This window comes from Salmo salar, chromosome ssa06 (genome assembly GCF_905237065.1).
Source record: "Salmo salar chromosome ssa06, Ssal_v3.1, whole genome shotgun sequence".
Lineage (NCBI taxonomy): Eukaryota > Metazoa > Chordata > Actinopteri > Salmoniformes > Salmonidae > Salmo > Salmo salar.
This window is the reverse complement of record NC_059447.1, coordinates 56,753,754-56,781,296: the sequence shown is the minus strand read 5'-3', so window position 1 is coordinate 56,781,296 and position 27,543 is coordinate 56,753,754. Positions and strand designations below refer to the sequence as shown.

Here is a 27,543-nt window from a genome sequence, read left to right as displayed (position 1 = left end):
ACCATTTGTATGCCACAGACACAACTATAATCCAAGGCTGCATGTTGAGAACTTGTGAAATAAAAAATGTAAAAATAAAAATGTCCACTGGCATCAGTAATCTCTGATCCACTGTCAGAGCGGCAAGGCCATTTTAAATGTAATAGCGGCGGTGCAGATGCTATTGCCTGGTTCACAGAAATCCTGCTGGGGTGCATTCCCCCAGGACTTAGAAGATGGCAGATCTTTCCTCCCCTCCCTTCAACTCAAGCTGACATGTGTTCATGGCAGCATATGGCAGATGAGAGTTGACACTCTGCCAAGACATGCTCTCACTAAACATATTGTGTTCAGACATCTAGCTTTTTTTTTCAGGATGTGTCCTCCGTTCAGAGAACGAACAGCACAACATTACCCAAGAGGGTTGTACTATTCAGCCCTCTCTTCCTCTTAGGAACATCGTGTATTATTTACTTTAATTTGCACGCCCCGTGGTACCATCAGTTTATAAAGGTCTAATTTGGAAACCAATCATATTTAACGTGCCACAGCTCAAATGAAAGTTGTAGCCTAGAACAAAATATTTGGTCAACTTTGATAGTATGCACATATGTATTACTAGTGTTCAAACTCACTGAGGAAATATACTATCTATTTCATTACAAATGGCATTACAGTATAATGACCGTGTCTGTCTGTGCACTGTCTTCACAGAATGAGGGAACTGCAGTGAGCTTCATCAGTGTGAGTGGTGACATCAACTTGAAGCTGCTCAAGGAGTGCTTTGAGCTTGGGCCCTTCAACAGTCTGTATAAGCCCAGCCCAGAGGACCCGATTGAGACGGCCCCTGAGCCAGAGGAAAAGGGGCCTCCAGGGTACACCACCAGCACACAGGGATGAGGATCCAGGAGGATCCATGTGTCCAAACTACTGTAAGGCTATAACACAATACTGCAATCCTGTAAGGCTATAATGGATATGCCATTGTCAGGCACAATGTAACATATTGGTTTGATTACGTGAATTGCAAGGTGTAATCACATGATGTAAAACAGAGAATGTGAAGTGAAGTTACAGCCATACCCAGTGAAGTATCAGAGGTAAATCAATTATGAAGTCCTCATGGTATACCTTCATGTCCACCTAGCTATGTGCTCTCCTTCATCTCCTATTGATATATTAACATCGTGATGCTCTCATTGCAGCCGGTGGACACCCAGGCTTGTGCTGCAGAGCTTCGGGATTCAGAAGTGACTCTGCAACCAAGAGTCTCAGAAACACCCAATGTTTTCTTTGTTCAGTTAGTTGTCATCAATAAGAAGTTTGAAATGAGGTAAGTTCAGGGGAAGATCACAAGCATAATTTGATTACTAAATAATTCATTGATGAATTAATTACCTAGTCGTTAACAAAAGGGTTACTATTTCGAAGAATAAAGAGGAAATACATTCCCATTAATCAAAGGTGATCAAATTTAATTTGTCTTTCTCCATTTTATGAATATGTGGAAATCTTTCACTTATCATGGCAGCCCTCCAGTGTGTATCAGTCTTGTGCTGTGTGAAGGAGAGCGAGGGATTGTTAGTTGGCTCCCGCTGGGTCCCTCTCTCTGTCGCCTTACTGCCCAGCTGTTCTGGAATATGGAAGCCAGTCACTCCCCACCGAGAATGAGCATGTAATTAATGAGTATGGCGCTTAAAGTGACAGTAACTTGAAGGAGAGAAGTTGAGCCGAGACCAACGGGCATTGTACTGAGACGGGCAGCTTGCTTGGCCAGTTGTTCCACCGCTATGATCTCCATATTGGCTCTGATTAGAGCTTCGGCAGAAACACAGTTTCACTTAACTTTCCTCATTCAACTACAGATCGGTGGACTTCCTGCCCAATATATTAAAACCTTTCCCTGTAAGTACCCTCTATAAGTCTTATTACTAAACCCATTTATGACTGACATCCTATACTCAGTGATTTCCTTATTGTGGAGGGTCTTTGAACCTGAGGTTATGTGATAAGCATGAAGCCAATCTCCTTGTCTCATCCAGGACCGGCATCATCTCTGTGCCCAAGCTGCTCCCTGAGTTCCCCCTCCTCCAGAGCTTCCTCAAGGTGGTACCACACCAGCAGCCTGCCCCAGGAGCTCTACATCTTCCGTTGCTCTGTTCTGCTTAAGTGGGTGTAATATAAAAATGTGATTGGGTACAAAGTGCATTGTCTTAGCATGCATCTACTTGTTAATCTTAGGATCAAACCGAGATGGATGTTAATGGGGAATTGAAGAGAGACATCCCCTAGATCAGTGGTCACCAAGCCTTTTCTGAGCCCAGATCACTTTCTGAGTCAAAATGCAAGACGAGATCTACCGCTCAGATAAAAAAAAAACATGACTTATAAAACGTAAGCACATGCAACATTAACCAATTAAAAACAGTTCTGTAGCAATGAGGTTTGTGCAGTAAGCTATAGCCCCAATACATTATCACTACATTTGGCCATGATTGAATTGCCCTGCCAATTTTGTTCTTCTAAGACCATTTTTATACTATATTGAAAGAAATGTAGGTGCATGATCACACTGGTAATAGAACTTGTTGTATTACTTGTGAGGCACAGCTGAGTGAGCATGATAATGTGCTTCTTTTTTTTTACTGAACTGATGGCCAGTAAAAAGCGGAGGGAGCAGCAGTGAGGCTGCCTCTCACTCGACTCACCATTCCTCCACTCTCCCTCCCTCCGCTGACAAAAAGGGGACACAGTCTTCCAGCTGATGGCGAAACTCAAGTCGCACTGCATTATTTCTGCCTCGTGTACTAATTCCTGTTGTTACTCCTTATGACCGGAGAAAGTGAAATATTCCTCTGTATTAAAAAAGACACAAGCCACTAATAATAACAATGCAAGCTTATCGGAACACTTTGCTATGCTCATTCTCAGTGCTGGTTGTAGCATGAGTGGAAGTAGGGAGAACGCACATTTTATGGATTATAAAAGTGCTGAATAACAACTTAAGCATGAACTTACTCATCAAAACAGCAACTCTTTGCTGTATTCATTGAGTCTCTCTAGTCTTGGTTTTAAAAGTTTTGAAATCTCACAGTATCAACAAGGTTTCTTTTTACAGTCTATGGCTCGAGGAAACTGTGCAGACATGGTGATCTGAGCTATCTGATGGGCCAGCGGTAGACCTATAGCTGCACTTGGTTTGCTCTCTGGGTCTGCTGGGTAGGCGGAGTTCTACCTTCGGACACATGAAATGGTTCAAAATGGGAACACTTTGCCTTTCCGGCTCTAGGGCTGCTGAATCAAGTACACCTACCGCCAACAGAACAAAAACATTTTTAAAATAGGATATTCTTTTTACAGAAATGTTTGTTGATCGACTAGAAATGTCTTGGAGATCGACCAGTCGATCGCAATCGACCAGTTGTTGACCACTGCCCCAGATGTACTGTATATTGCTTGTGTAATGTCAATCCTGGTCTTGTTGTCTTCTCAAGACATTTGACATGAGGCTGGCAGTGTCTGCAGATCGGCCTGCTGTCTGTGACATGGTGAAGAGACTCGGTCTGCATGTGAGCCCTGCTGGAGGACCTGGACATGTTCTTCAAGGCCAACAGAGACATGGCCAGTCACAGACACACAGGGCATACTACTGCAAATAGGACAAAGGATAGTACAATAACCACTAGCTCCATTTACCTTAGCTAGTCTCCGTTTATCAATCAATCACACAAAACTGTTCCAGTGATTACAATTATTATGTTGGAAGACTTGGAGTATCACTGATTGATTGATGGTTTTCGCAAGGAACCAACTAATTACCATGTAAACCACATTACCACATTACACCCCAGATGTCAAACATGGCTATGGCAGAGCTCCAACAAAGATAATTACTTTGGAAATGAAAATGGAACCACATTTATGTGTAATATCTCATCTCCCATCGTCTCTTTCTCTTGGTGTGTCTTCCAGGTTGGAACACCCTTGCAGGTGTTTATGGCCCAAGTTCCGAACCAACTAGTTGGGATTTTAATTATTGGAAATTAGGAAGCAATTTTCTTTTTTATCTTCACTAGACAGACTTCAATGGTATTTTGCTTTCGTAGATTTAGTACTACTTAAACTCTCTCTCTCTCGATATAGATTACATCCGAGCCAACTATAACATCAAAAACGTAATCTACTTCAGCCACCACTGCTATGAGGAGTACGGCAAATGGTGTCACTTCGCCCTCAACCCCATCTTCCAGCACTACGCCAAACACTTCCCGAAGCGGGCGCTGCAGCTCGCCCACAAATCTTGCCTCTACTACCCAATCTACCCCTCCTGCCACAGCCAGGGGGTGAGAGAAACAGCCTAAAGACCGTAAAGCTTACATTGAGTGACTCCTCAATGTGCTCATTCCAGATTGTGTGCGTACGTTCAGTACCAGATAGCGCCTGCCCAGCCACCAGCTCTCTCCGGGGTTAAGGCAGCAGGTGCTGATATAAGACTGCCAGCTCCAGCTCTCTGGACTGTGAGAAGACATTTCCTCAGTGTGTAGAGGCCTCCTCCTCCTGCTAATTACCTTCTACAAACATGCACCAGATTGGGAGATGATGAGGTGTAAATAGAATTATGGAATTATGGAAATCATCATTTGGAAGGAATCATCATTTGGGCAGTGGATGGTGGAGCATTGGGTTGGCCAGCCATGAAGGGGTTTATTTCTATTCAAGAGCACGTTGAAGGACATGTAAATCGTGTAAACCAACTTGTTCATCTGAACTAATTATGTCTGCTTCCCAAATGGCACCGTATCCCTTTACAGACCTTTTATGGGTCCTGGTGAAAGGTAGTGCACTATATAGGGAAAAGGGTGGCATTTGGGATGCATCCTATATCACCTTAGACTTGGCACCTGTTAGTCACCACCCGCCCTTGCCTCCATCAATAGTATAGCTCATATGTATTACCTCACCTGACCTTTGCCCCTTTTCTTCTCCCCTCAGAACTCCTGTGCCCGTTACCTGACCTCTGTCCTGAACTGCATGGTCCCGGTGCTCCCACGACGCCAGATTGTTTACCCCCTGGACGAGCTGGGCATCAACACACCATCCAAGCAGATCACCAAGGACCAGGTGGGCACAGCAGCAGCTGGTGAACATGTTTTAACATGCCAGGGAATGCAAATGGGAAATACCCACTGTCTCCAGGTTAACAGAATGAGCGGGAGAGAGATGATATGAGCACTAGCGGTTCGGGGGGGGACCAGTGCCCCTGTGACAACAATTTTGGACCCCCTTGTGGCCCCCCTAAATGTGGTGTATGAAATCATTTTTACATAACACATTTTTGCTATCGTTCTTTTTTTTTACATCCGTTATTAGACAGTGGCAACGCGGAACATGGTCTTTTGCCTGCTAATGCCTGCAATGCAGTGAAGAAAACGATATGACAACAATAACGTCTAATGTAACTGGCCCCTCTAACAGTACAACTGGCCCCAGCTCGGCCCCTCCAGTTGAAATGGTCTAGAACCGCCACTGGATATGAGACAGAGCTAGAGTAGGGAGAAAGACGGGAAGGATCTTTAGTGTGGGTAATTTACATGCCCACAAGAGGGCGCTGCTTTAAAATTGATGGATTCCCCACTTAGCATGGAGTGTTTATAACTGATATTTGTGTCAAACAGTAAAATATTGTGATGGATAAAATGATTTTATGTGACTGATAATTATTCAATCAAGTGTAAGGCGTGCCATGTACAAACAGCATTGCAGTTTTGAACATTGCATATAATGAGTTGTAGAGCTTTTTCAGTGGTATTGTATATGCACAGGTTTTCTTTAATAGTCTTTCCAACCCAACCTTCGCAGGTTATTTTTAAAGGGCTTATATTTATATAGATGAGGGCAGCAGATGGTTGCTCTGACAGACGGTTGGGGATGTTTGCCTCTGCTGTTTAACAAGGTAAAGCAGCATAGTCCACTTATCACACTCATAAACCAGTGTCTGCCGCACCTGGGCTATATCTCAATAGTTGTAACTAGCTTCCTCTCCTTGTGTCCTTTTTCCTCCATATTCACTGATCTGGCTGGACAGAACAGGTGGAAGCAAAATAGTCTAAAGTAAACCGAACCAGTCTGTTCACCTATAAAAGCTAGGTCATGGAAAAAAGGACACCAGGAAAGGAAGCCATTTCAGACTAACAAAACATAGCCCTGGACCTGTCCTTATCCGCATAATGAAACACTTGTGTTGGATATGCTGCAAATGTAATGTTATTCTAAATCAGAACTTTATAAAGGTAACACTTTCACCATTTGACTTTTGCTAATCACGGCACATTCCTCTTTTACATCAGTAGATATTCTCAACATTGTCAAATATAATAATATCAATGGAGTTTTAGTCCACAGCATGTTCTGAACCATGTTATGCAACATGTTGCTGTGCTTTTTAACCTTAGATCATAGATTTAAATCGGAGACTAATTGTTCCTATATGTGTCACGTCTGTCACGCATCAATCCCCTCTCCCTCAGTGCATTTGCAGATACACCTGCATTCGCCCATTCCAGCCCATCCAATTTCAAAGCTCTATTTAGTAACACGCCAACCATCATATCCAGGCTGCCGTGTAGATAAGAGGAGAGCAGAGCGCTGCCTCGCAGCTTTGTCTGTCAGGTTGCGTCGCAAATGGCACCCGATTCCCTCTACTTTTGACCAGAGCTCTGTGGGGCCCTGGTCAAAAGTAGTGCACCATGGGAATAGGGTGCCATTTAGGACGCAGGCGCCGCTTTGTGATGTAAGCCTGGTGTCTAGCACAGATGTATTAATCAGATTTAAAGCACCTGTTCCCTCTCTATCAATACGGGATCATATTACACAGTGCCATGGTCACAGCGCCCGGCCATTATGTTAGAGAAAAGGTTAGGCAGCATCTCCACAGGGACAGGAAACAGGGACAGCTGTACCTGCCCCACGCTATACCTACCTGCCCATGACAAATCACAAATCAGACCTGCCCTGTGTTGTTTGGCTGTCTGGAGTATTTCAGGTGATTCTTTTTTGAGGGTGTTCTTTACAAAGCTAAATAAAGACGTCAATAGCTGAACTGAACTGTTCCTCGCACTTTAATTACATAGGTTTGATAACATTTGCTCATTTTCACATGAAGAGTTTGCATTTACGTTTTGTTGACGTGTGTTCTTTTAAAGAACAGAGCAGGCACGGCCGGAAGCAACATAAATATTATGCGAAGGTTAATTCCACCCCTTCCTTTCTGGTGTGCTGCCATTTTCCATCCAACAAGGTGTGCAGGGAAACCAATCTAGCTAATTCTGAATGCTCAAGGACCACTTAGCGCTCTAAGATCACTGTGTGGTTATTAGTGATCCATTGCAGCATTTGGAGAAATGGACAATTCTGTGGATAACACAATGTTCTCTGCAACCATTCTCACTCTGTACCTTGTGTTGAATGACATTTGGACATTTATTTTCAATAGAGCCAGTACCCATAATACATTTGTTAGTATTTAAGTAGGAGCGCTGGCACTTAAGTTTCACTCAGTGCTTCCAGTGGCACCATCTAATACTAAGAAATGTCCATATTGTTTGGTATGAACACTGCTAAAATAATAATAGAATGTTTGTGCTGAAAGCTGGTACTCTCTTTTAGGTAGTTTAGTGCTCAGGGAAATCGCTGCAGAATGCTGTGGTAGCCATGCTGGTTAAGTGTGCCTTGAATTCTAAATAAATCACAGTGTCACCAGCAAAGCACCCCCACACCGTCACACCTCCTCCCCCATGCTTCACGGTGGGAACCACACATGCACAAATCATCCGTTCACCTTATCTGCGTTCACCTTATCATCCGTTCACCTTATTTGGTTCCAAGACAAATCTCAAATTTAGACTAATCAGACCAAGGGACAGATTTCCACCAGTCTAATGTCCATTGCTCGTGTTTCTTGGTCCAAGCAAGTCTCGTCTTCTTATTAGTGTCCTTTAGTAGTGGTTTCTTTGCAGCAATTCGACCATGAAGGCCTGATTTACGCAGTCTCCTCTGAACAGTTGATGTTGAGATGTGTCTTACTTGAACTTTGTGAAGCATTTGTTTGGGCTGCAATCTGAGGTGCAGTTAACTCTAATGAACTTATCCTCTGCGGCAGTGGTAACTGGGTCTTCCTTTCCTGTGGTGGTCCTCATGAGAGCCAGTTTTATCATAGCGCTTGATGGTTTTTGCGACTAAACTTGAAGAAACTTTCAAGGTTCTTGACATTTTTCAGATTGACTGACCTTCATGTCTTAAAGTAATGATGGACTGTTGTTTCTCTTTGCTTATTTGAGTTGTTCTTGCTATAATATGGACTTGGTGTTTTACCAAATAGGGCTATCTTCTGTATTCTGTATCTTCTGTATTCTAGAAAATAGTAAAAATATAGAAAAACCCTTGAATGAGTAGGTGTGTCCCAACTTTTGACTGGTACTGTATATTGTTTAAAAATACTAGAGTGACTGAAATATTAATTTAGGAGAGACATTTTTTAAGTTAATCAAACAAATGAATATCTTACTTTTACGGACACTCTCTGCCACTTCGCCTCAGGCACCATATGCACTCAACCACATCAACCAAAAACTAACCATGGAACCAAAAGTCACCATCATTGTGGTAGTGGGGTCAGCAGACACTGGCTTCACTTTTTTTGAAGTATTGAGAAATTGTATACAAGCATTCATGTGTGTGTCACGTCCTGACCAGCAGAGGGCGTATTGCTTAGTCTTGGTCAGGATGTGGCAGGTGGTTTGTGTTTGTTGAATGTTGTGTTGGTGATTGGGACTTCCAATTGAAGGCAGGTGTGTATAGTTGCCTTTGATTGGAAGTCCTATATAGGAGTGTGTGTTTGTCTTTGGGGTTGGGGGAATTGTTCTTGCACTGCGTTTTTGTATGCCTGTAAGACTGTTCCTTTACTCCTTTTTTGAATTAAAACATGAGCATCCACAATCCCGCTGCGCCTTGGTCCTTCTCTCTCACATACGACATATTCGCCGAAGAGTACGACATATTCGGTGACAGAATTCCCCACCTAACCAGGACCAAGCAGCGGAAGAAGTCTGGCGAGGACTGGGGAACACGACGGGTAAGGGAGACCGAGAGGCACCCCCAAGATTTTTTTAGGGGGGGGCACAAGGGCTGTTTGACGGGGCAAGACTGGAGTGCCAGTCAACAGTTACCAGAGCTGCCCGCCAGTCAACAGTCGCCAGAGCTGCCCGCCAGTCAACAGTCGCCAGAGCTGCCCGCCAGTCAGTCACCAGAGCTGCCCGCCAGTCACCAGTCGCCAGAGCTGCCCGCCAGTCAGTCACCAGAGCTGCCCGCCAGTCAACAGTCGCCAGAGCTGCCCGCCAGTCAACAGTCGCCAGAGCCGCCCGCCAGTCAGGAGTCACCAGAGCCGCCCGCCAGTCAGGAGTCACCAGAGCCGCCCGCTAGTCAGGAGCCGCCAGAGCCGCCCGCTAGTCAGAAGCCGCCAGAGTGGCCCGACTGCCAGGAGATGCCAGAGTGGCCCGACTGCCAGGAGATGCCAGAGTGGCCCGACTGCCAGGAGATGCCAGAGTGGCCCGACTGCCAGGAGATGCCAGAGTGGCCCGACTGCCCGGAACTGCCAGAGTGGCCCGACTGCCCGGAGCTGCCAGAGTGGCCCGACTGCCCGGAGCTGCCAGAGTGGCCCGACTGCCCGGAGCTGCCAGAGTGGCCCGACTGCCCGGAGCTGCCAGAGTGGCCCGACTGCCCGGAGCTGCCAGAGTGGCCCGACTGCCCGGAGCTGCCAGAGTGGCCAGACTGCCCGGAGCTGCCAGAACCGGAGCCACCTCCAGTATATAGGTGGGTTGGGGAGGGGGGGTGTAGCACAGTGACGGCAGCCACCCTCCCTTCCCTCCCTTTTTTGTTTAGGGGTTATTGTTTGTTGGTTTTGTTGGGGTATTGGGGATTTTCTTGTGTTTTTCTTTTTTAGGTGCATCCCGGAGTCTGCACCTTGAGGGGGGGGGGGGTACTGTCACGTCCTGACCAGCAGAGAGCGTATTGCTTAGTCTTGGTCAGGATGTGGCAGGTGGTTTGTGTTTGTTGAATGTTGTGTTGGTGATTGGGACTTCCAATTGAAGGCAGGTGTGTATAGTTGCCTTTGATTGGAAGTCCTATATAGGTGTGTGTGTTTATCTTTGGGGTTGTGGGGAATTGTTCTTGCACTGCGTTTTTGTATGCCTGTAAGACTGTTCCTTTACTCCTTTTTTGAATTAAAACATGAGCATCCACAATCCCGCTGCGCCTTGGTCCTTCTCTCTCACATACGACATATTCGCCGAAGAGTACGACATATTCGGTGACAGTGTGTTTTGGTCCAGTCAAGAGGTGCTTAGATCTTAACCCATTTCTGAAGGGCACAATCGCCAGATTATATGATTTAATACAGAACATTAATCTGCCTTCCTGGGCAAATACAAAATCTGCATGGGAGCAAGACATGGGTGCCGAGCTACCCGATGACATATGGCAACATAGTATTGGGCGTATTCACACCTCATCATTTTGCACAAGGCACGGGCTCATTCAGTTGTTTTGGTCGTGCCAGTCTTTGAGTGGCTTCTGGGACCCCATTCTTTTTTGCCATTCTCACACGTGTAACAAAACTATTAGCCCCAACCCATTCACTCCTATTTTTTGAGTACTTCCCCTAGATCAGAATGGCATGCAACAGCTTTTGCCTCGCTGCTAGCTCGCCGTCTTGCCCTCTTTCACTGGAAGTCTGCATAGCCGCCTTCCTTTATGCAGTGGGTTAAGGAGGTGATGTCATCCCTGCCTCTGGAAAAGGTTAGGTACACTGTGCCTGGGTCCCCATTCATACAATATGTGGAAAGCCTGTCTTTAACATAGTGTAACTTGTATATTTTAGTAAGCAGTCATGTCTGATCTAGTGGCCATATACTGTGCTGATAAGTTTCAACTATAATTACGATACCGATTTTTGTATTTTATATAATTTTTTCCATTGGTTTAGTTTAGTTTTTGCTTCTATCGTTGTCTATTTTTTTTGTCTTATTACATTTTCTGTGATATATTTGTATGACGCCTTGGTGGAGGGATAGGTGGAGGAATGGGTGGATGGGGGGGAGGAGGTGGGTGGTTGGTTGGGGAATAAGGGGTTGTACGGTTATTGTACGTTTTTTCTTTCTTTTCTCATGTCTGAAAATGGATAAATAAAGTACATAAAAAAAGAAATGTGTGTTTTAGAGGAAGCCCAATGACATCCAGATGATTGTAATTAGTGGGAGTGACTGGTCGGTATTAGGGCAGCAGCTTGTGCTGCTTTAACAGCAGTGATTAGTAGAAATATGAGTAGAGAGGCTAATAGGTATACCCACCCAGAGCAACATGTGTGAACACACTACCATCCCCTTTCCCACCAAGGCAATTTATACAACCAGCATACTATTAGTATTACTCTGAATTCATGGTTACCTTCAAACAAACACCAATACAACTCCTTTTGTTATTACAGTCTTTTTTGCATCGTCATAAATAAGCTTTTTTTTTAACTCTTCTTAATCTATCTGCCCATGCAGTGTGTACAGATTCTTGCTTCTCAAAGTCTTGATGTTTAGTTGATTGGATAAATGAGGCTTTGTAATTTTAGGCTTGGATGAAAGCCTGAACACACACGACAACCCTCCATGACCACGAGTAAAAACACTTGTCTAAAGTGTATGTCAACAGCATTCACTTGCAGAAAGAGTTCTCCAGCATTTGTCTTTTATTCCAGGAATCCAATCTCTGGAAATGTCACCAGACCTTTGATTGGTTAGAAAGTGGAGGCGCTGCTATGTTTGCATTCATCCCATCTTTGAGATTAACTGTTCCTCCAAACAATTTGGCGTTTAGGCCTGCTCATTCACCATGAGCCGATAACTGCCAGGCAACCGGGTCATTGTGTGCGGATGTGAAAGCAGCGTGGAGGGAGGGAGTGTGCATAACGCAGGGAGGGGGTTGGCAGGCAGGAGCGGCGGGGCGATGGGCACACAGCTGCCTGGGGCTGGCATTCAGGAGGGCCGAGCGCTGGCCCTTTAATTAGCCACTCCACTGTTCTCCTGTCAGGGATCTTCTGCAGCGATCTGTGTTTGCTGTCACTAATGACTTGACTAATGAGGCAGTTAGTGTCCACTAAAATAATGGCGAGGCTCTGCTAGCAGTGGGCCTGGTTGAGTGATGGATCAGCTTGGGCCCTGCTGGGCCCCCTTATCAGGCCAACCCAAACGGCTGGCCTCCAGCTTTCCATCCTCCTCCATCCAGCCCACCCCCCTCCTCCATTACTCAGTGCGACAGGGTCAGAGTTGGGGGGGTGGGGAAACAGGGCAGTCAGATAAAGAGGTGGTGGGGCTGCTCTGCCTCTCTGCCTGGTGGTCAGCGGTGTGGGGGGAGTGGAGCGCCGGGGTCACAGCGGCCGTCTGTCAGCGTCTGATAACAGACAGACAGAAAGCCAAGGAGCTGGTGATTTGGTTGTGTCCAGAGCCTAATCACAGGCCTTAATGCCTCAGTGCTGGGAGTTAAACCCACCTTCTGGCTCAGATTAAACACGGAAAGTTGGATTGAAATGAGCTCCGATTATTCTCTGTTCACCAGAAAAAGTAACGTTATGACTATAACTACTGTTCCCTGAAGAAAGGAAACAATGTACAACATACTATGGGGGAGTCGCACTCTCGCAACTTCGGCTGAAGGATCTACAATCACGCCTGTCGAGGCCAATGAAAAATGCGCCTCGCTGGAAGCCCCGCCTTCCACAGGTAATAAGTGTGAGGCTCGGATTCATTCCTTCAATTAATAACGCTCTTCACCGAGAACGGGCGCTGCCCAGGAACGGGCAGCGCTGGGCCAGAGAGGTGTTGTACCTTGTTTCCCTCCTTCAGGAAACAGTAGTTATAGTCATAACGTTACTTTCCCTTTCAGTCAGTCAACTTCGGTAAAACATACTATGGGGAAATATAATCACGCCACAACCCGACCCAAATGGATACTAAATTAAATGGCCGATGGCAGACCCCCCAGACTTGCCCCCATCAGATGCGCCAGTCTGGGTATTGCGCACACGGAATGTAGGGCTACACAGGGAGCAGTGACATCCAATGTATGCGGATGATAGCAATGATAGGAGAGATCATATCCTCACATGGTCTCTCCTATCATTGCTACGCAGACGACACACAATTAATCTTCTCCTTTCCCCCTTCTGACAACCAGGTGGCGAATCGCATCTCTGCATGTCTGGCAGACATATCAGTGTGGATGATGGATCACCACCTCAAGCTGAACCTCGGCAAGAAGGAGCTGCTCTTCCTCCCAGGGAAGGACTGCCCGTTCCATGATCTTGCCATCACGGTTGACAACTCTATTGTGTCCTCCTCCCAGAGTGCTAAGAGCCTTGGCGTGACCCTGGACAACACCCTGTCGTTCTCCGCTAACATCAAGGCGGTGACCCGATCCTGTAGGTTCATGCTCTACAACATTCGCAGAGTACGACCCTGCATTACACAGGAAGTGGCGCAGGTCCTAATCCAGGCACTTGTCATCTCCCGTCTGGATTACTGCAACTCGCTGTTGGCTGGGCTCCCTGTCTGTGCCATTAAACCCCTACAACTCATCCAGAATGCCGCAGCCCGTCTGGTGTTCAACCTTCCCAAGTTCTCTCACGTCACCCCGCTCCTCCGCACACTCCACTGGCTTCCAGTTGAAGCTCGCATCTGCTACAAGACAATGGTGCTTGCCTACGGAGCTGTGAGGGGAACGGCACCTCCGTACCTTCAGGCTCTGATCAGTCCCAAAACCCGAACAAGGGCACTGCGTTCATCCACCTCTGGCCTGCGGAAGCACAGTTCCCACTCAGCCCAGTCAAAACTGTTCGCTGCTCTGGCACCCCAATGGTGGAACAAGCTCCCTCACGACGCCAGGACAGCGGAGTCAATCACCACCTTCCGGAGACACCTGAAACCCCATCTCTTTAAGGAATACCTGGGATAGGATAAAGTAATCCTTCTAACCCACCCCCCAAAAAAAGATATAGATGTACAGTGGTTGTACATTCTACAATGTAGAAAATAGTACAAATAAAGGAAAAACCCTGTAATGAGTAGGTGTGTCCAAACTTTTGACTGGTACTGTAGGTCTAGAATGGGACCCAATGTTCCGTCCATTTTTGGAACCAGGAAACACTGGCTGTACCAGCGTCCTGGATCTTCGACATAGGAACCCCATGGATTGCCTGTTTCTGGAGACGGGAGGATATTTACTAACTCAAAACGGGCGCTGAGACCTCGAGAATAGTCAACGTGATAACACTGCAGAAGCGTGGGGGAGACACAATAAATTGTAGCCTGTACCCTGGCATCACTGTTCACATGATCAACGGTGACACTACACATGCGCGCCACTGGACGGAGCAGACAGCGAGCCTCCCGTGAAGTGCCATCTGAATGGACAAGACACCACTTTGTGGCCTGGGAGAGATGGTTGTTCTTCCATTTCCACCACTCTTGACAACCATCAAACTCACATGTGGGAGACAACACCTTTGACACCCGTGAACACTGTGGAACTTCGAGGTTGTTAAAATTGTGCCAAGGTTAGCCTAAAGCCCAGCCCACTCTGGGTACAAGGGCTCCGGTGATCAGGGATGTCCCCGATTGGCAGTACTGTTGTCACAATGAGCCTCACTCGTTTTAGGCGGTAAGATGCATTCCGGTAACCGGCTGGCTCCCAGCACTGGACCATTTCGAGGTTCATATGAATCCCAGAGACTGTGTGTTGGATAATAGCATTGTCGTGTCCAACCCTGCTTGTTCCCTCGACTGCGCTACCAACCACCAATCGCCTACAGGGCCCATAACCTGTATCACTAGACACCTCATAGGGAAATGTGAGCTACAGGCAGGAATCAGCAATGAATCCCAGTAATGAGCCACCTATGGGGAGGGGTGCCCCCTTATGGACAAAGAGTGAATCTCCCAAATTATTACTCCCACGATGGGGAGATTGATTTACACCTTGAACCCCGTGAACACCATGGGATGCGGGGTACGAGAGCGGCATTAAAAATAGACAAGCTTCCAACAGACGTTGTGTTTCCGTGAGTGTCACGCCCTGACCTTAGAGATCCTTTTAATTCTCTATTTTGTTAGGTCAGGGTGTGACTAGGGCGGGCAATCTATGTTTTCTGTTTCTTTGTTGGCCGGGTATGGTTCCCAATCAGAGGCAGCTGTCTATCGTTGTCTCTGATTGGGGATCATACTTAGGCAGCTTTTTCCCACCTGTAGTTTGTGGGATCTTGTTTTGGTACTGTGCTGTTTAGCCCTACTAAACGTTACATTTGTATTTGTTGTTAATTTAATAAAGTAAGATGTACGCCTACCACGCTGCACCTTGGTCCAATCCTTCCAACAACGATCGTAACAGTGAGATTGTATAGCCTGCATGAACCCCGGCCCCCTTGTGGGCACAGAGGACTCTGGCAATGGCTGATGTAGCACCCAGTTTGACATAACAAAATGTGGGGGCACTTGTCATCACAGCAATGTTTTTTGTGGCGCAGCGCATATTCCTCATCGGAGGAACATGCAAGCCCTGCTCTCTCTACTTTCTCAAACTCCAGGAATTGAAAATAGGAATGGGGTTGCCATATTCCCAGGGGAACGCTAGTAAGTTTCTTTCAGTGGGAGTTATGCATGCTAGCAGATGTTATTTTTTATTTATTTTTATTTAATTTTATTTTATTTCACCTTTATTTAACCAGGTAGGCCAGTTGAGAACAAGTTCTCATTTACAACTGGGACCTGGCCAAGACAAAGCAAAGCAGTGGGACAAAAACAACATCACAGAGTTACACATAAACAAACAAACCGTCAATAACACAATAAAAAAATCTATGTACAGTGTGTGCAAATGTAGTAAGATTAGGGAGGTAAGGCAATAAACAGGCCATAGAGGCGAAATAATTACAATTTAGCATTAACACTGGAGTGATAGATGTGCAGATGATGATGTGCAAGTAGAGATACTGGGGTGCAAAAGAGCAACAGGGTAAGTATTGATATGGGGATGAGGTAGTTGGGTGTGCTATTTACAGATTGGCTGTGTACAGGTACAATGATCGGTAAGCTGCTCTGACAGCTGATGCTTGACGTTAGAGAGGGAGATAAGACTCCAGCTTCAGTGATTTTTGCAATTCGTTACAGTCATTAGCAGCAGAGAACTGGAAGGAAAGGAGGCCAAAGGAAGTGTTGGCTTTGGGGATGACCAGTGAAATATACCTGCTGGAGCGCGTGCTACGGGTGGGGGTTGCTATGGTGACCAGTGAGCTGAGATAAGGTGGGGCTTTACCTAGTAAAGACTTATAGATGACCTGGAGCCAGTGGGTTTGGCGTCGAATATGTAGTGAGGGCCAGCCAACGAGACCATACAGGTCGCAGTGGTGGGTAGTATATGGGGCTTTGGTGACAAAATAGAGGAGGCTCTTTAGTCTAAGCTAGGCTAGCCAGCCTCTTTGACCGCATCACGGTTCGTTTAGAATAACCAAGCGACTTAACACTGCTAAAGCTAACTCTCTCTCCTCTGCTCTCATCCTTCTAGACCTATCTGCTGCCTTTGAAACTGTGAACCATCAGATCCTCCTCTCCACCCTCTCCGAGCTGGGCATCTCCGGCGCGGCCCACGCTTGGATTGCGTCCTACCTGACAGGTCGCTCCTACCAGGTGGCGTGGCGAGAATCTGTCTCCGCACCACGTGCTCTCACCACTGGTGTCCCCCAGGGCTCTGTTCTAGGCCCTCTCCTATTCTCACTATACACCAAGTCACTTGGCTCTGTCATATCCTCACATGGTCTCTCATATCATTGCTATGCAGATGACACACAATTAATCTTCTCCTTTCCCCCTTCTGACAACCAGGTGGCGAATCGCATCTCTGCATGTCTGGCAGACATATCAGTGTGGATGACGGATCACCACCTCAAGCTGAACCTCGGCAAGACGGAGCTGCTCTTCCTCCCGGGGAAGGACTGCCCGTTCCATGATCTCGCCATCACGGTTGACAACTCCCTTGTGTCCTCCTCCCAGAGTGCTAAGAGCCTCGGCGTGACCCTGGACAACACCCTGTCGTTCTCCACTAACATCAAGGCGGTGACCCGATCCTGTAGGTTCATGCTCTACAACATTCGTAGAGTACGACCCTGCCTCACACAGGAAGCGGCGCAGGTCCTAATCCAGGCACTTGTCATCTCCCGTCTGGATTACTGCAACTCGTTGTTGGCTGGGCTCCCTGCCTGTGCCATTAAACCCCTACAACTCATCCAGAACGCCGCAGCCCGTCTGGTGTTCAACCTTCCCAAGTTCTCTCACGTCACCCCGCTCCTCCGCTCTCTCCACTGGCTTCCAGTCGAAGCTCGCATCCGCTACAAGACCATGGTGCTTGCCTATGGAGCTGTGAGGGGAACGGCACCTCCGTACCTTCAGGCTCTGATCAGGCCCTACACCCAAAAAAGGGCACTGCGTTCATCCACCTCTGGCCTGCTCGCCTCCCTACCTCTGAGGAAGCACAGTTCCCGCTCAGCCCAGTCAAAACTGTTCGCTGCTCTGGCACCCCAATGGTGGAACAAGCTCCCTCACGACGCCAGGACAGTGGAGTCAATCACCACCTTCCGGAGTCACCTGAAACCCCACCTCTTTAAGGAATACCTGGGATAGGATAAAGTAATCCTTCTAACCCCCCCTAAAAGATTTAGATGCACTATTGTAAAGTGGTTGTTCCACTGGATATCATAAGGTGAATGCACCAATTTGTAAGTCGCTCTGGATAAGAGCGTCTGCTAAATGACTTAAATGTAAATGTAAATGTTTAGCTAAACAAGAGAGCTACCCAAGCAACTCTACCGTGGGGAGGTACAAATAGCTAGTCGTAGCTAGCTTGCCTCAGTGATGCAGCACTTGTTAGCTAGCCTAGTCTCGAAAGTGTAGGTAGGATCAGTGACAGAAACCAGGAGACAATCGACTTTACCAACGACCCAAACCATCTCTGCGTCCTGCAACTCAGACGAGGTACGTGCATGCGGGAGAGGAAGTCACTACCGGAAACACAAAGCCCCCTAAAGAATGTTACACTATTGTGAAGAGAACCTGTGCCACGGATTAGTAGGGGAACATTGCCAGCCGTCCCCTAGTCTTGCACACAAACTGATTTGAGCGAGGGCAGCCTGAGCATGCACCGAGCCATACAAGACAATCAACGTGAGTGTCTTTGAATTCATTGGGACATGGTTGTTAATCCTCTCCAGTTTACAATTGGCTCATTCATCCCCTCCTCCTCTCCCCTGTAACTATTCCCCAGGTCGTTTCTGTAAATGAGAATTTGTTCTCAGTCAATTTACCTTGTAAAATAAAGGTTAAATACAAATAAAAAACGAACCCAGCTTGTTAGCTTTCGTCTTCAGGTACTTTAGCCATCTTACTTATTGCTATAGCCAGGCCAATCAATTACAAGAATATCTAATTGTTCATTATTAGGAAACTTTTGAGAATCATACAAACTTCAGCACACAACTTCCAGTGGCTGAGCACGCCAACTAAGGGACAATTTAGTTGGCGCAACGTAAAACAGTCTCGTGTTCCAATTGTTTGTTTTAGTAGTGTGCACACTGAGGTGTAATTGAAGTAATGAATCCGAGCCTCACTGTTATCACCTGTGGAAGGCGGGGCTCACAGCGAGGCGCGGAATTCATTGACCTTTGGCAGGCGTGACTGTAGATCCTTCAACCGAAGCCGCGAGAGTGCGAACATAGTATGTGGTACCCCATAGTATGTGGTACCGAAGTTGACTGACTGAAAGGGAACACACTGGATTAGGCTGCCATTGTGAACAAAGACTATGGTTGAGTTATTTATTCTATACATCAAACCGAGTGTTAAAATCTATTGACATTAAAGGGTTGTAATAAGTATTGTGCTGACACATCTGTTTGTGTTGCATGAAAAGGTATTTGTTTCCACTTCATTCACAAATGTGCAACTTAGACAAGATCAATCACTTTCCCTCCCAGAGAGAGGCAGCAGACTTGCAGGCGGTCTAAAGCTTGCCATGACATGGCTCAGCCCAGTGTACATCTCCTTTTCACTCAGCACCATTGAGGCTTTCTCTGTTGTATCACCAATGGGAATAATGTCCATTTGGCACGGAACAAAGGAGGACATTTACATCACAAGAGACCTTTTACACTCCTGATAGTAAACGCGTAAGAGGAACACTACAGGCTGGGGACAAAACCAGACAAAACAAAGGAAGGGCTTTTACTATGAGGCTTAGAAAATAAAGGATTTTTAATGTATACCGATGTAGATGAAATGCAATAAGGGTATTAGATGGAGGCATTCAGATGCATCTGCGCCCTGTCACTCAGCTCTCAGAGAATAACAACACACTGCAGATAGAGCCTTGGCTCATATCTCTGTGATTCCCTCTGTTCTTCCTGAACCAATGTTCAGCATGTCGAGTATTAGATTTTTCCGCTACTGCAAAAGGAAACAGGAACTCTGAGATAACTGTTGCCGAAATACACCCATTTGATCATCAGGGCTAGACCATTTGGGTTTAGGTACGATGAGGTCATAATTTCTCAGAAAATACATGTTCTCGTATTCTGCACTGGACATTGTTAATCTATCTATGCATTATTCCTAGGCTGGCTGAAGGCCACTGAGTTGTCAGAAGCAAAGTCATCTTCCCAGAAATCATTATGTTTCTTTCCTGCTCCAGCCCACACCTGCAGGTTCAATAACATGACTCTGATCTTCACGCAAGGCTTTCCGGGCTACTACACCAATGAAAAGATGAGATTCCTGTCCACAAGATGAGATACCTGCAGCTTACCTTACTATCGTTCAAGGTCTACATGGAAGACTGTCGTCATCAATGTCAATGGAAATCAGAGCTTGGGAATCATCGTGATCTCATGGACACAGAAATGGCCTGTACTACAAATGTATAATACCCAGACACAGAATATATACTGTATCTGCCTATCAAACACACCTTTCAGAAGGCTCTATAAAAGCTTTAACATACTACATAATGAACATCTGTTATAGACTGTGCCAAGCTGACTAACTCCACTCTCCCTGTCCACTACCCACAGCCATGGCTACTGTGACAGGGACCATACCCAGCTGTCTCTCCGTTCCTGGATCAACGTGGTGACGGGCAAGAGGGTGGGCATCGACAGGGCAGTTAAGCACGTGCTGGTGTCTGGGGGCAGGAAGGTGCCCTATGATCACCTCATCTTCTATACAGGCCAGCAGTACCAGGTTAGAGGGAAATATAACACACTGGTCTACTACAGGGGTGACAAATGAATTTTGCCTCGGGAGCCGCATTCGGTCTACAGTGAGGTCCGCAATGATCATTTCCTCGCCGACAAAATTTGAGAAAAAAAATGTGTCCTCTTAATATCCATATTTTTTATTTATTTTCTATGCTCCCTGACTGTCTAGATTTCATTTAGTCGATTATTAGCGAGCTGAACAATGTTAAGAAACTGTTCTGATTTGGTTTTAGTTATTTTAAAGTATATTAAGTTTGAATTGGACCCCCTCGTGGGCCGGATGTTTGCCACTTCTGGTCTACTATGTAATAGTGTCAGGTGAAAAGCACGCTCAGTGCTCTATTTTAAAAAATGCAATGGTAAAACTTACCGCTGGTGTTAGGTTTCAGGGGAGTGTCAGAAATATTTTTGCTCTTTTCACAACCGTACAGTAATTATGGGCGCAATAGCTGGCGGTGGCGCTAAAGGACTAGATTGTGACGAATAAGCAAGTTGTGGGTGTGTCGAGGCTTGGCCCCTGACTGGCCAATCAGAACGTGCTCCATGGCTAAATATGTGGTTGCTTCAAGTGGTGTATTTACCTTTTTTGAATGTGTTCCATTGTCATCAATTCCAATTCAAATGTTAGTCCATTATAGCCTAGTTCATTAAATAGCCTTCCCCATATTTGCTAATGTTGAACATGTTTGAAGTCCACATTGTTCTAATTGCAATGCTTCAATATGGAAATACATTGTCAAACATAGGCTATAGCATTCACACTGATATAGGGGCTTGGCCTACTGTAAATTGCCATCTGGACATGGACATGGCAAAAGTAGTCCATCATCAAGATTAAATTAACTAAGCTATTGACGAAACAAGAACTTGCTTTAAATAGGCTATGTCTAAATACAGTTACAGGCACCATAATTGCTCATAATTGGGCGTATTGCCCATAATTGGGCGTATAATACAGACAAGGCAACTAAGACTATGGAGTGTTTTACGCACATCCCAACTTTTCATAGGAGCTGGATAAAGATCCGTTATAAAGACAAATGGGGAATGTCCACTCTCCATTATACTGCTTGCAAATGTAATGTTTTATAAACCTCGTGGAACCATCTTACAGATCGTATTTGCACTTCTCCAGAAATAGCAGACGAAATTGCATTGCATTCGAGCAATGTATGTTCTCACCATATACGGGTTGGCTGACAACACGAACATGATGAGTGCGCATCCACGAGGCAGAAGGCCATGTGGTGTTACGATTCTGAACGGTCAGAGAGCTAGCAACAACGACAAGAAGCTGCCATGTGGGGAATCGTAGGTAGCTCGTTTCCGCGCGTTGTATCATGTTATTGATACCATGTCTTGTTTTGAGGTGCTTTTTGACTCATGTCAATGCTAATATGGCTAAAATGAGCTATCTAGATAACCAACAACTTTAACGATGTATTGGAGAGACAACAAGTGGTCATGGTGCAAATGTATTTATGTTTTCAATTAACATTTGGAGACAAAATAGTTTACATGACGGTCAACAGTCTAAGCCAACCCCGCCCGATAGCTGAGCATGCCTCGGTTTTGTTACTAAACAACCAATCCGTCTATAAACTCATGGGCAGTGAATCCTTATAATAAGTGTGTTTTTTTTAAATCAAATTAAATGAAAAATCAATCTGTTTTTCAAACAAACAACAATATTTCTAAATAGGATTGGGTCAGAAGCACGATATCATATACCGCTTCTCTCGTGGCACTGTAGGCCTACATTTCTTTATGTATAACATTCACATGTCTACACGAAATACTAGCTCCTGTCAATTGTATCATTGCCTATGTGCGAGACAGATTCTCAAAAAAGTCTGCCGTTGATATGGCATTATAGGTTGAATAGTTTGTTGGAGCTTGTCTTTGGTAATCAGACGAGGGGCAGTCTTTGAAAATGGGGATGGATAGCCTACTTCAACAAGCAAAATGCAGTTATGTGAATTGTGAATAATAAAAAAGGGAAAAAACATCCGAAATACTTCAAAGCACTCTCAGTAATAACCCTTTATTCATAGGCTACTTAGCTAATGTTGACCAGATAAAAGACAAACCAATGCTGCTAAACCAGGCTTAAATGAGGGGAGGGGAGGCTATGCTTCATTATCTTTTTTTATTTTTATTAAACGAAATGGGGGGGAAACAAATACTTATTTTATGTTTCTAAATATGAGATTCACCGGCACAAAAGTCACATCATTCCTTCAATGGGTACTGTGTGTCAAGGCTGGATAGGCTTCGCTTCCGCTCTCAAAATCCATGATACCATTATCAACTGCTTTACCGTTAAGACCTGCTTTTTGTGGGTCTTAAAACTCCCCATTAGCACTGCATGAAATTGTCACATTTGCGCTTGTTAAGGACAAACCTCAAATATTGCCACCCCTCCCACCTCAGCTCAAGTGAGCTGATGATACACAGGTACATTTCCAAACCTGGTGTTTGGATGGAAAATGTCAAAAGCGGCCGCTTTTACACGACTAAAAGACGAACGTGCATTTGACGCTGATGCTTCCTTAGCGCCAGACGAAAATAGAACCCTCTGTTTCTATAGGTAGAGCAAATTATTTTGACATAATCGTCATAATTTCTCAACGCCCTGATGCTGTACTGATGACATACCATACTTTGTTATTTTTACGTCCACAATGTTGAATGATTGCTGTGAGGATTTCTAGATTCATCCCTGCTAGGTTCCCTGTCCCGCTGGTGTGGACATAAGCCAGCTTCCTCCCAACAGCCAGCTCCTAGCCCCGCCGTAGATACACCCTGGGCCTGTCCCATCCAACCTCTTCACCCTCAACAACCACCGTGACTGTGTGACAGTCTACCAGTGACTGCTGATGAACTTTGTAGAGCTGGAGGGTATGAATGTAGCCTGTGTACCAGTCTGTTTGTGCCATCGTTCCAGTCCTTGCCACTCCTTGTCATGCCAAGTAAATGTTGAGGAGTGGCACAAACAGACAAGTAACCAGGCTAGCTCCTGAGAGTATTCAGACCCCTTGACCTTTTCCACATTTTGTTACGTTACGGTCTTAAACTAAAATGGATTAAATAAAAAATGGTCCTCATCAATCTACACACTGTACCCCATAATGAAAAAATGAAAACATTTGTAAAAATAAATGTTTTTAAATACCTTATTTACATAAGTATTCAGACCCTTTGCTATGAGACTCGAAATTGAGCTCAGGTGCATCCTGTTTCCATTGATCATCCTTGAGATATTTCTACAACTTGATTGGAGTCCACCTGTGGTAAATTCAATTGATTGGACATGATTTGGGAAGGCACGCACCTGTCTATGTAATGTCTCACACTGGACAGTGCATGTCAGAGCAAAAACCAAGCCATGAGGTCGAAGAAATTGTCCGTAGAGCTCCCGAGACAGGATTGTGTCGAGGCACAGATCTGGGGAAGGGTCCCAAAACATTTCTGCAGCATTGAAGGTCCCCCAAGAACACAGTGGCCTTCATCATTCTGAAATGGAAGATGTTTGGATCCACCAAGACTCTTCCTAGAGCTGGCCACCCGGCCAAACTGAGCAATCGGGGGAGAAGGGCCTTGGTCAGGGAGGTGAACAAGAACTAATGGTCACTCTGATAAAGCTGTAGAGTTCCTCTGTGGAGATAGGAGAACTTTCCAGAAGGACAACCATCTCTGCAGCACTCCACCAATCAGGCCTTTATAGTAGAGTGGCCAGACGGAAGCCACTCCTCAGTAAAAGGCACATGACAGCCCGCTTGGAGTTTGCCAAAAGACACCTAAAGGACTCTCAGACCATGAGAAACAAGATTCTCTCATCTGATGAAACCAAAATTGAACTCTTTGGCCTGAATGCCAAGCGTCACGTCTGGAGGAAACCTGGCACCATCCCTACGGTGAAGCATAGTGGTGGCAGCATCATGCTGTGGGGATGTTTTTCAGCGGCAGGGACTGGGAGACTAGTCAGGATCGAGGGAAAGATGAACGGGGCAAAGTACAGAGAGACCCTTGATGAAAACCTGCTCCAGAGCGCTCAGAACCTCAGACTGGGGCGAAGGTTCACCTTCCAACAGGACAACGACCCTAAGCACACAACCAAGACAATGCAAGAGTGACTTGGGACAAGTCTCTGAATGTCCTTGAGTGGCCCAGCCAGAGCTCGGACTTGAACCCGATCGAACATCTCTGGAGAGACCTGAAAATAGCTGTGCATCGACGCCCCCCATCCAACCTGACAGAGATTGAGAGGATCTGCAGAGAAGAATGGGACAAACTCCCCATTTGAAGGTGTGCCAAGCTTGTCGCGTCATACCCAAGAAGACTTGAGGCTGTAATCGCTGTTATAGGTGCTTCAACAAAGTACTGAGTAAAGGGTCTATGTAATGATCGTCTGACAGAGGGGACCAAGGCGCAGCGTGGGTTGGGTTCATCATATTTTAATTAACGTGAACCAGCAAAACAATAAACAAAACACAATGAACGAACAGTATTGCAGGCTACTCACAGCTATAAAAAGGGCTACCTAAGTATGGCTCCCAATCAGCGACAACGATGTCCAGCTGTCCCTGATTGAGAGCCATACCAGGCCAACACAAAGAAATACACAACATAGAATGGAACATAGAAATAGAAAATATAGAACATACAACAAAACCCCGAAACACACAAAACAAACACACCCCTGCCACGTTCTGACCAAACTATAATACCAAAATGACCCCTTTACTGGTCAGGACGTGACAGTCTAACTACTTATGTAAATGTTATATTTCAGTATTTTTACTTTTAATACATTTGCTAAAACCTGTTTTTGCTTTGTCATTATGGGGTATTGTGTGTAGATTGATGAGGGAAAAAACGATGTAATCCATTTTAGAATAAGGCTGTAACGTAACAAAATGTAGAAAAAGTCAAGGCGTCTGAATACTTTCCGAATGCACTGTATGTACTGTATGTAGGAAGTGCTAAAGGCATGATAACCCCTTTACATTAATTTCCACTGATGTGCCATTATTCAATAGGATATGAATAATAACGGTAATTAGTGAGAAGGGGGAAATCTTTCATCTCTCTCAACCAGGTCTGCCTCCTCCATCTCCCTCCATTTACAGGGTGATATTAATTTCTGAGGGTTGTGTCCCAAATGGTAATCTATTCCCTATATAGCGCACTACTTTTAACCGGAGCCTATGGGCCCTGGTCAAAAGTAGTGCACTATAAAGGGAATAGGGTGCCATTTGGAACGTATGCAGAGAAAAGGTTTTCTGTTTTCTGCTGATGAAAAGACTGATGTCATTAAGTGGAATTAATCTTTTTCCTCTGAAGGAATATGAGATGTGCAGTGATCCAGATTAAGCCTATTATATTCACTAATTAGGGGATCTGTTCATTATGGAGGATATCATTACAAAATGCAAATTACTGTTACTACGAATTGAATGTTGTAGACAGAATGAAAACGTGTTGGAAATGGCTGTATTTTATTTGTTCCTTATTCCCCCTCAAAAAATTTGAAAGGAATGGAAGAATAAGAAAGAGGAATGAGGAATAATACGAATATAAAGGATAGAAAATATAGCATGCATTTAAAGTGTACTGGCAGTATTGTACTTTGCAGTGGCTTTGCTGTGGCTATCCACTTCAGCACCACGGACAGGGGCACAAAAAAGAACTGGAAAACAGTGAGGGGCTTCAATAAACTGCTTTCTGTTTCTACAAAAGTGATTTTAAATAAATTACTTTATTCAGGCACAAGCTCTAATCAACTGGGACGCAACCATTGTTGTTCCTCCCATTTAGGATAATACGCCCAAGGGTAGGAATGCCTACCTCGAGCAGAAAGCTGTCACTTCCGAAGCCTGTGCATCAAAGGACCCATTCACTAAGGCTAAACTCATTTAGATCCTCTTTTTGCTGTCATTATTAGCATAATTGTGTTTTCATCACCGGGGCATGTCGTACATACAGAGGCTGAGCTGTAAGAATTCAGAGGTCACTGGGATAGATGCTCTCATCTCGTCCACCCCCCCCCCAACAGCTCTTCACTGACAAGGAGAAGATTAGGCAGTCTTTGTTTGGTTGCCTTGCCCCCTTGTTGCCAAGTGACCTGATCTTCCCCATCCACGTAGCGTCTGAGTAATTTGGTTGGCTGTAATAGATTTCAACCAATCCTCTTTTTGTGATTGTAAATTGCATCAAGCTCACCATTCATTCAATCTCTGTTCTTTGTTTGAATGTCTAGTTTTTATGTTGGCGCGACAGGTAATACCATCATCACAGCAACACCATCGATGTGTACACCTGTGTGGGGATTCTGTTGAGCCTGGGTGTTGAAGGCTTTCGTATCCACCTGCCCACTGATGAAGGCTCTAGCTGCAGCCCCAGCTCATGCTTCGGTAACCACACGGTGGAGAAGGCCTTGGAGAACAGTGGGGTCCATGTTCACCACAACTGCTTTCTGGCCCAGATGAATGACAGGCAGAACCCTGAGTCAATCACCTTCGTGTCCTTCACCAGTGACACTCAACCTCTCAGGCTGGAGTGCTCTTTAAGTCCAACTCAACAGCTCTGAGAGAAAAGAGGGGCTCTTACTAGGGTGCAGTAACCTCATACTTGATTCAGTGAATTGTGTAAGAGAGCTCTAAAATGGATTGTACAAAAGTGGTTTTGTGGTCTTTTTTCTCCAAAGTGCTTCAATCATTGTTGTTTTCTTATTGTCCATTTTTATTGTTGATTTCATCCTCTTATGAGCAGTGTAAAATGGTAGAAAAGGATTTTGATACAAATTTAGTAAAACTGTTCACATCCTTGATTTCTTGTGGGTTTTCATGAACCTCTCCTCCAAAGGGGTGAACTACGATGCCTTTCAGTCCAACAACAATGCCTGTCTGGTGTACGATGGTCGACTGGTCATAGACACCACCTTCCATACCAGCGACTCCACCATCCGTGCCGTTAGGCCTCTGACCAAGTTTCCCCGGCACTACCACTCAGACCAGTGGTCCCACTCCAGATTCAACTCCAGGGAGGTGGTCCAGGAGCTGGCTGCTATTCTGCTGCCCTTCTTCGACCTATCCCTGGAACCGGCAATCAACCCTCCAGCCGACCTGGACGGCCTCATCACCAACTACACACAGGCCAAGATTTAA

At 45.5% G+C, this 27,543-nt stretch overlaps 1 protein-coding gene across 1 annotated transcript; it reads left to right on the top strand.

The window, feature by feature from the left end:
* Nucleotides 1–1,503: 1,503 nt before the first annotated feature.
* Nucleotides 1,504–27,543, top strand: LOC106607610 (cilia- and flagella-associated protein 61). Its single transcript, XM_045719517.1, has 11 exons — nucleotides 1,504–1,559; nucleotides 2,022–2,088; nucleotides 3,474–3,540; nucleotides 3,952–3,969; nucleotides 4,123–4,322; nucleotides 4,972–5,119; nucleotides 5,455–5,527; nucleotides 20,189–20,357; nucleotides 26,433–26,530; nucleotides 26,675–26,945; nucleotides 27,220–27,543. Exons 1-11 carry the CDS (start codon nucleotides 1,504–1,506, stop codon nucleotides 27,541–27,543), a joined length of 1,491 nt encoding a protein of 496 aa, XP_045575473.1.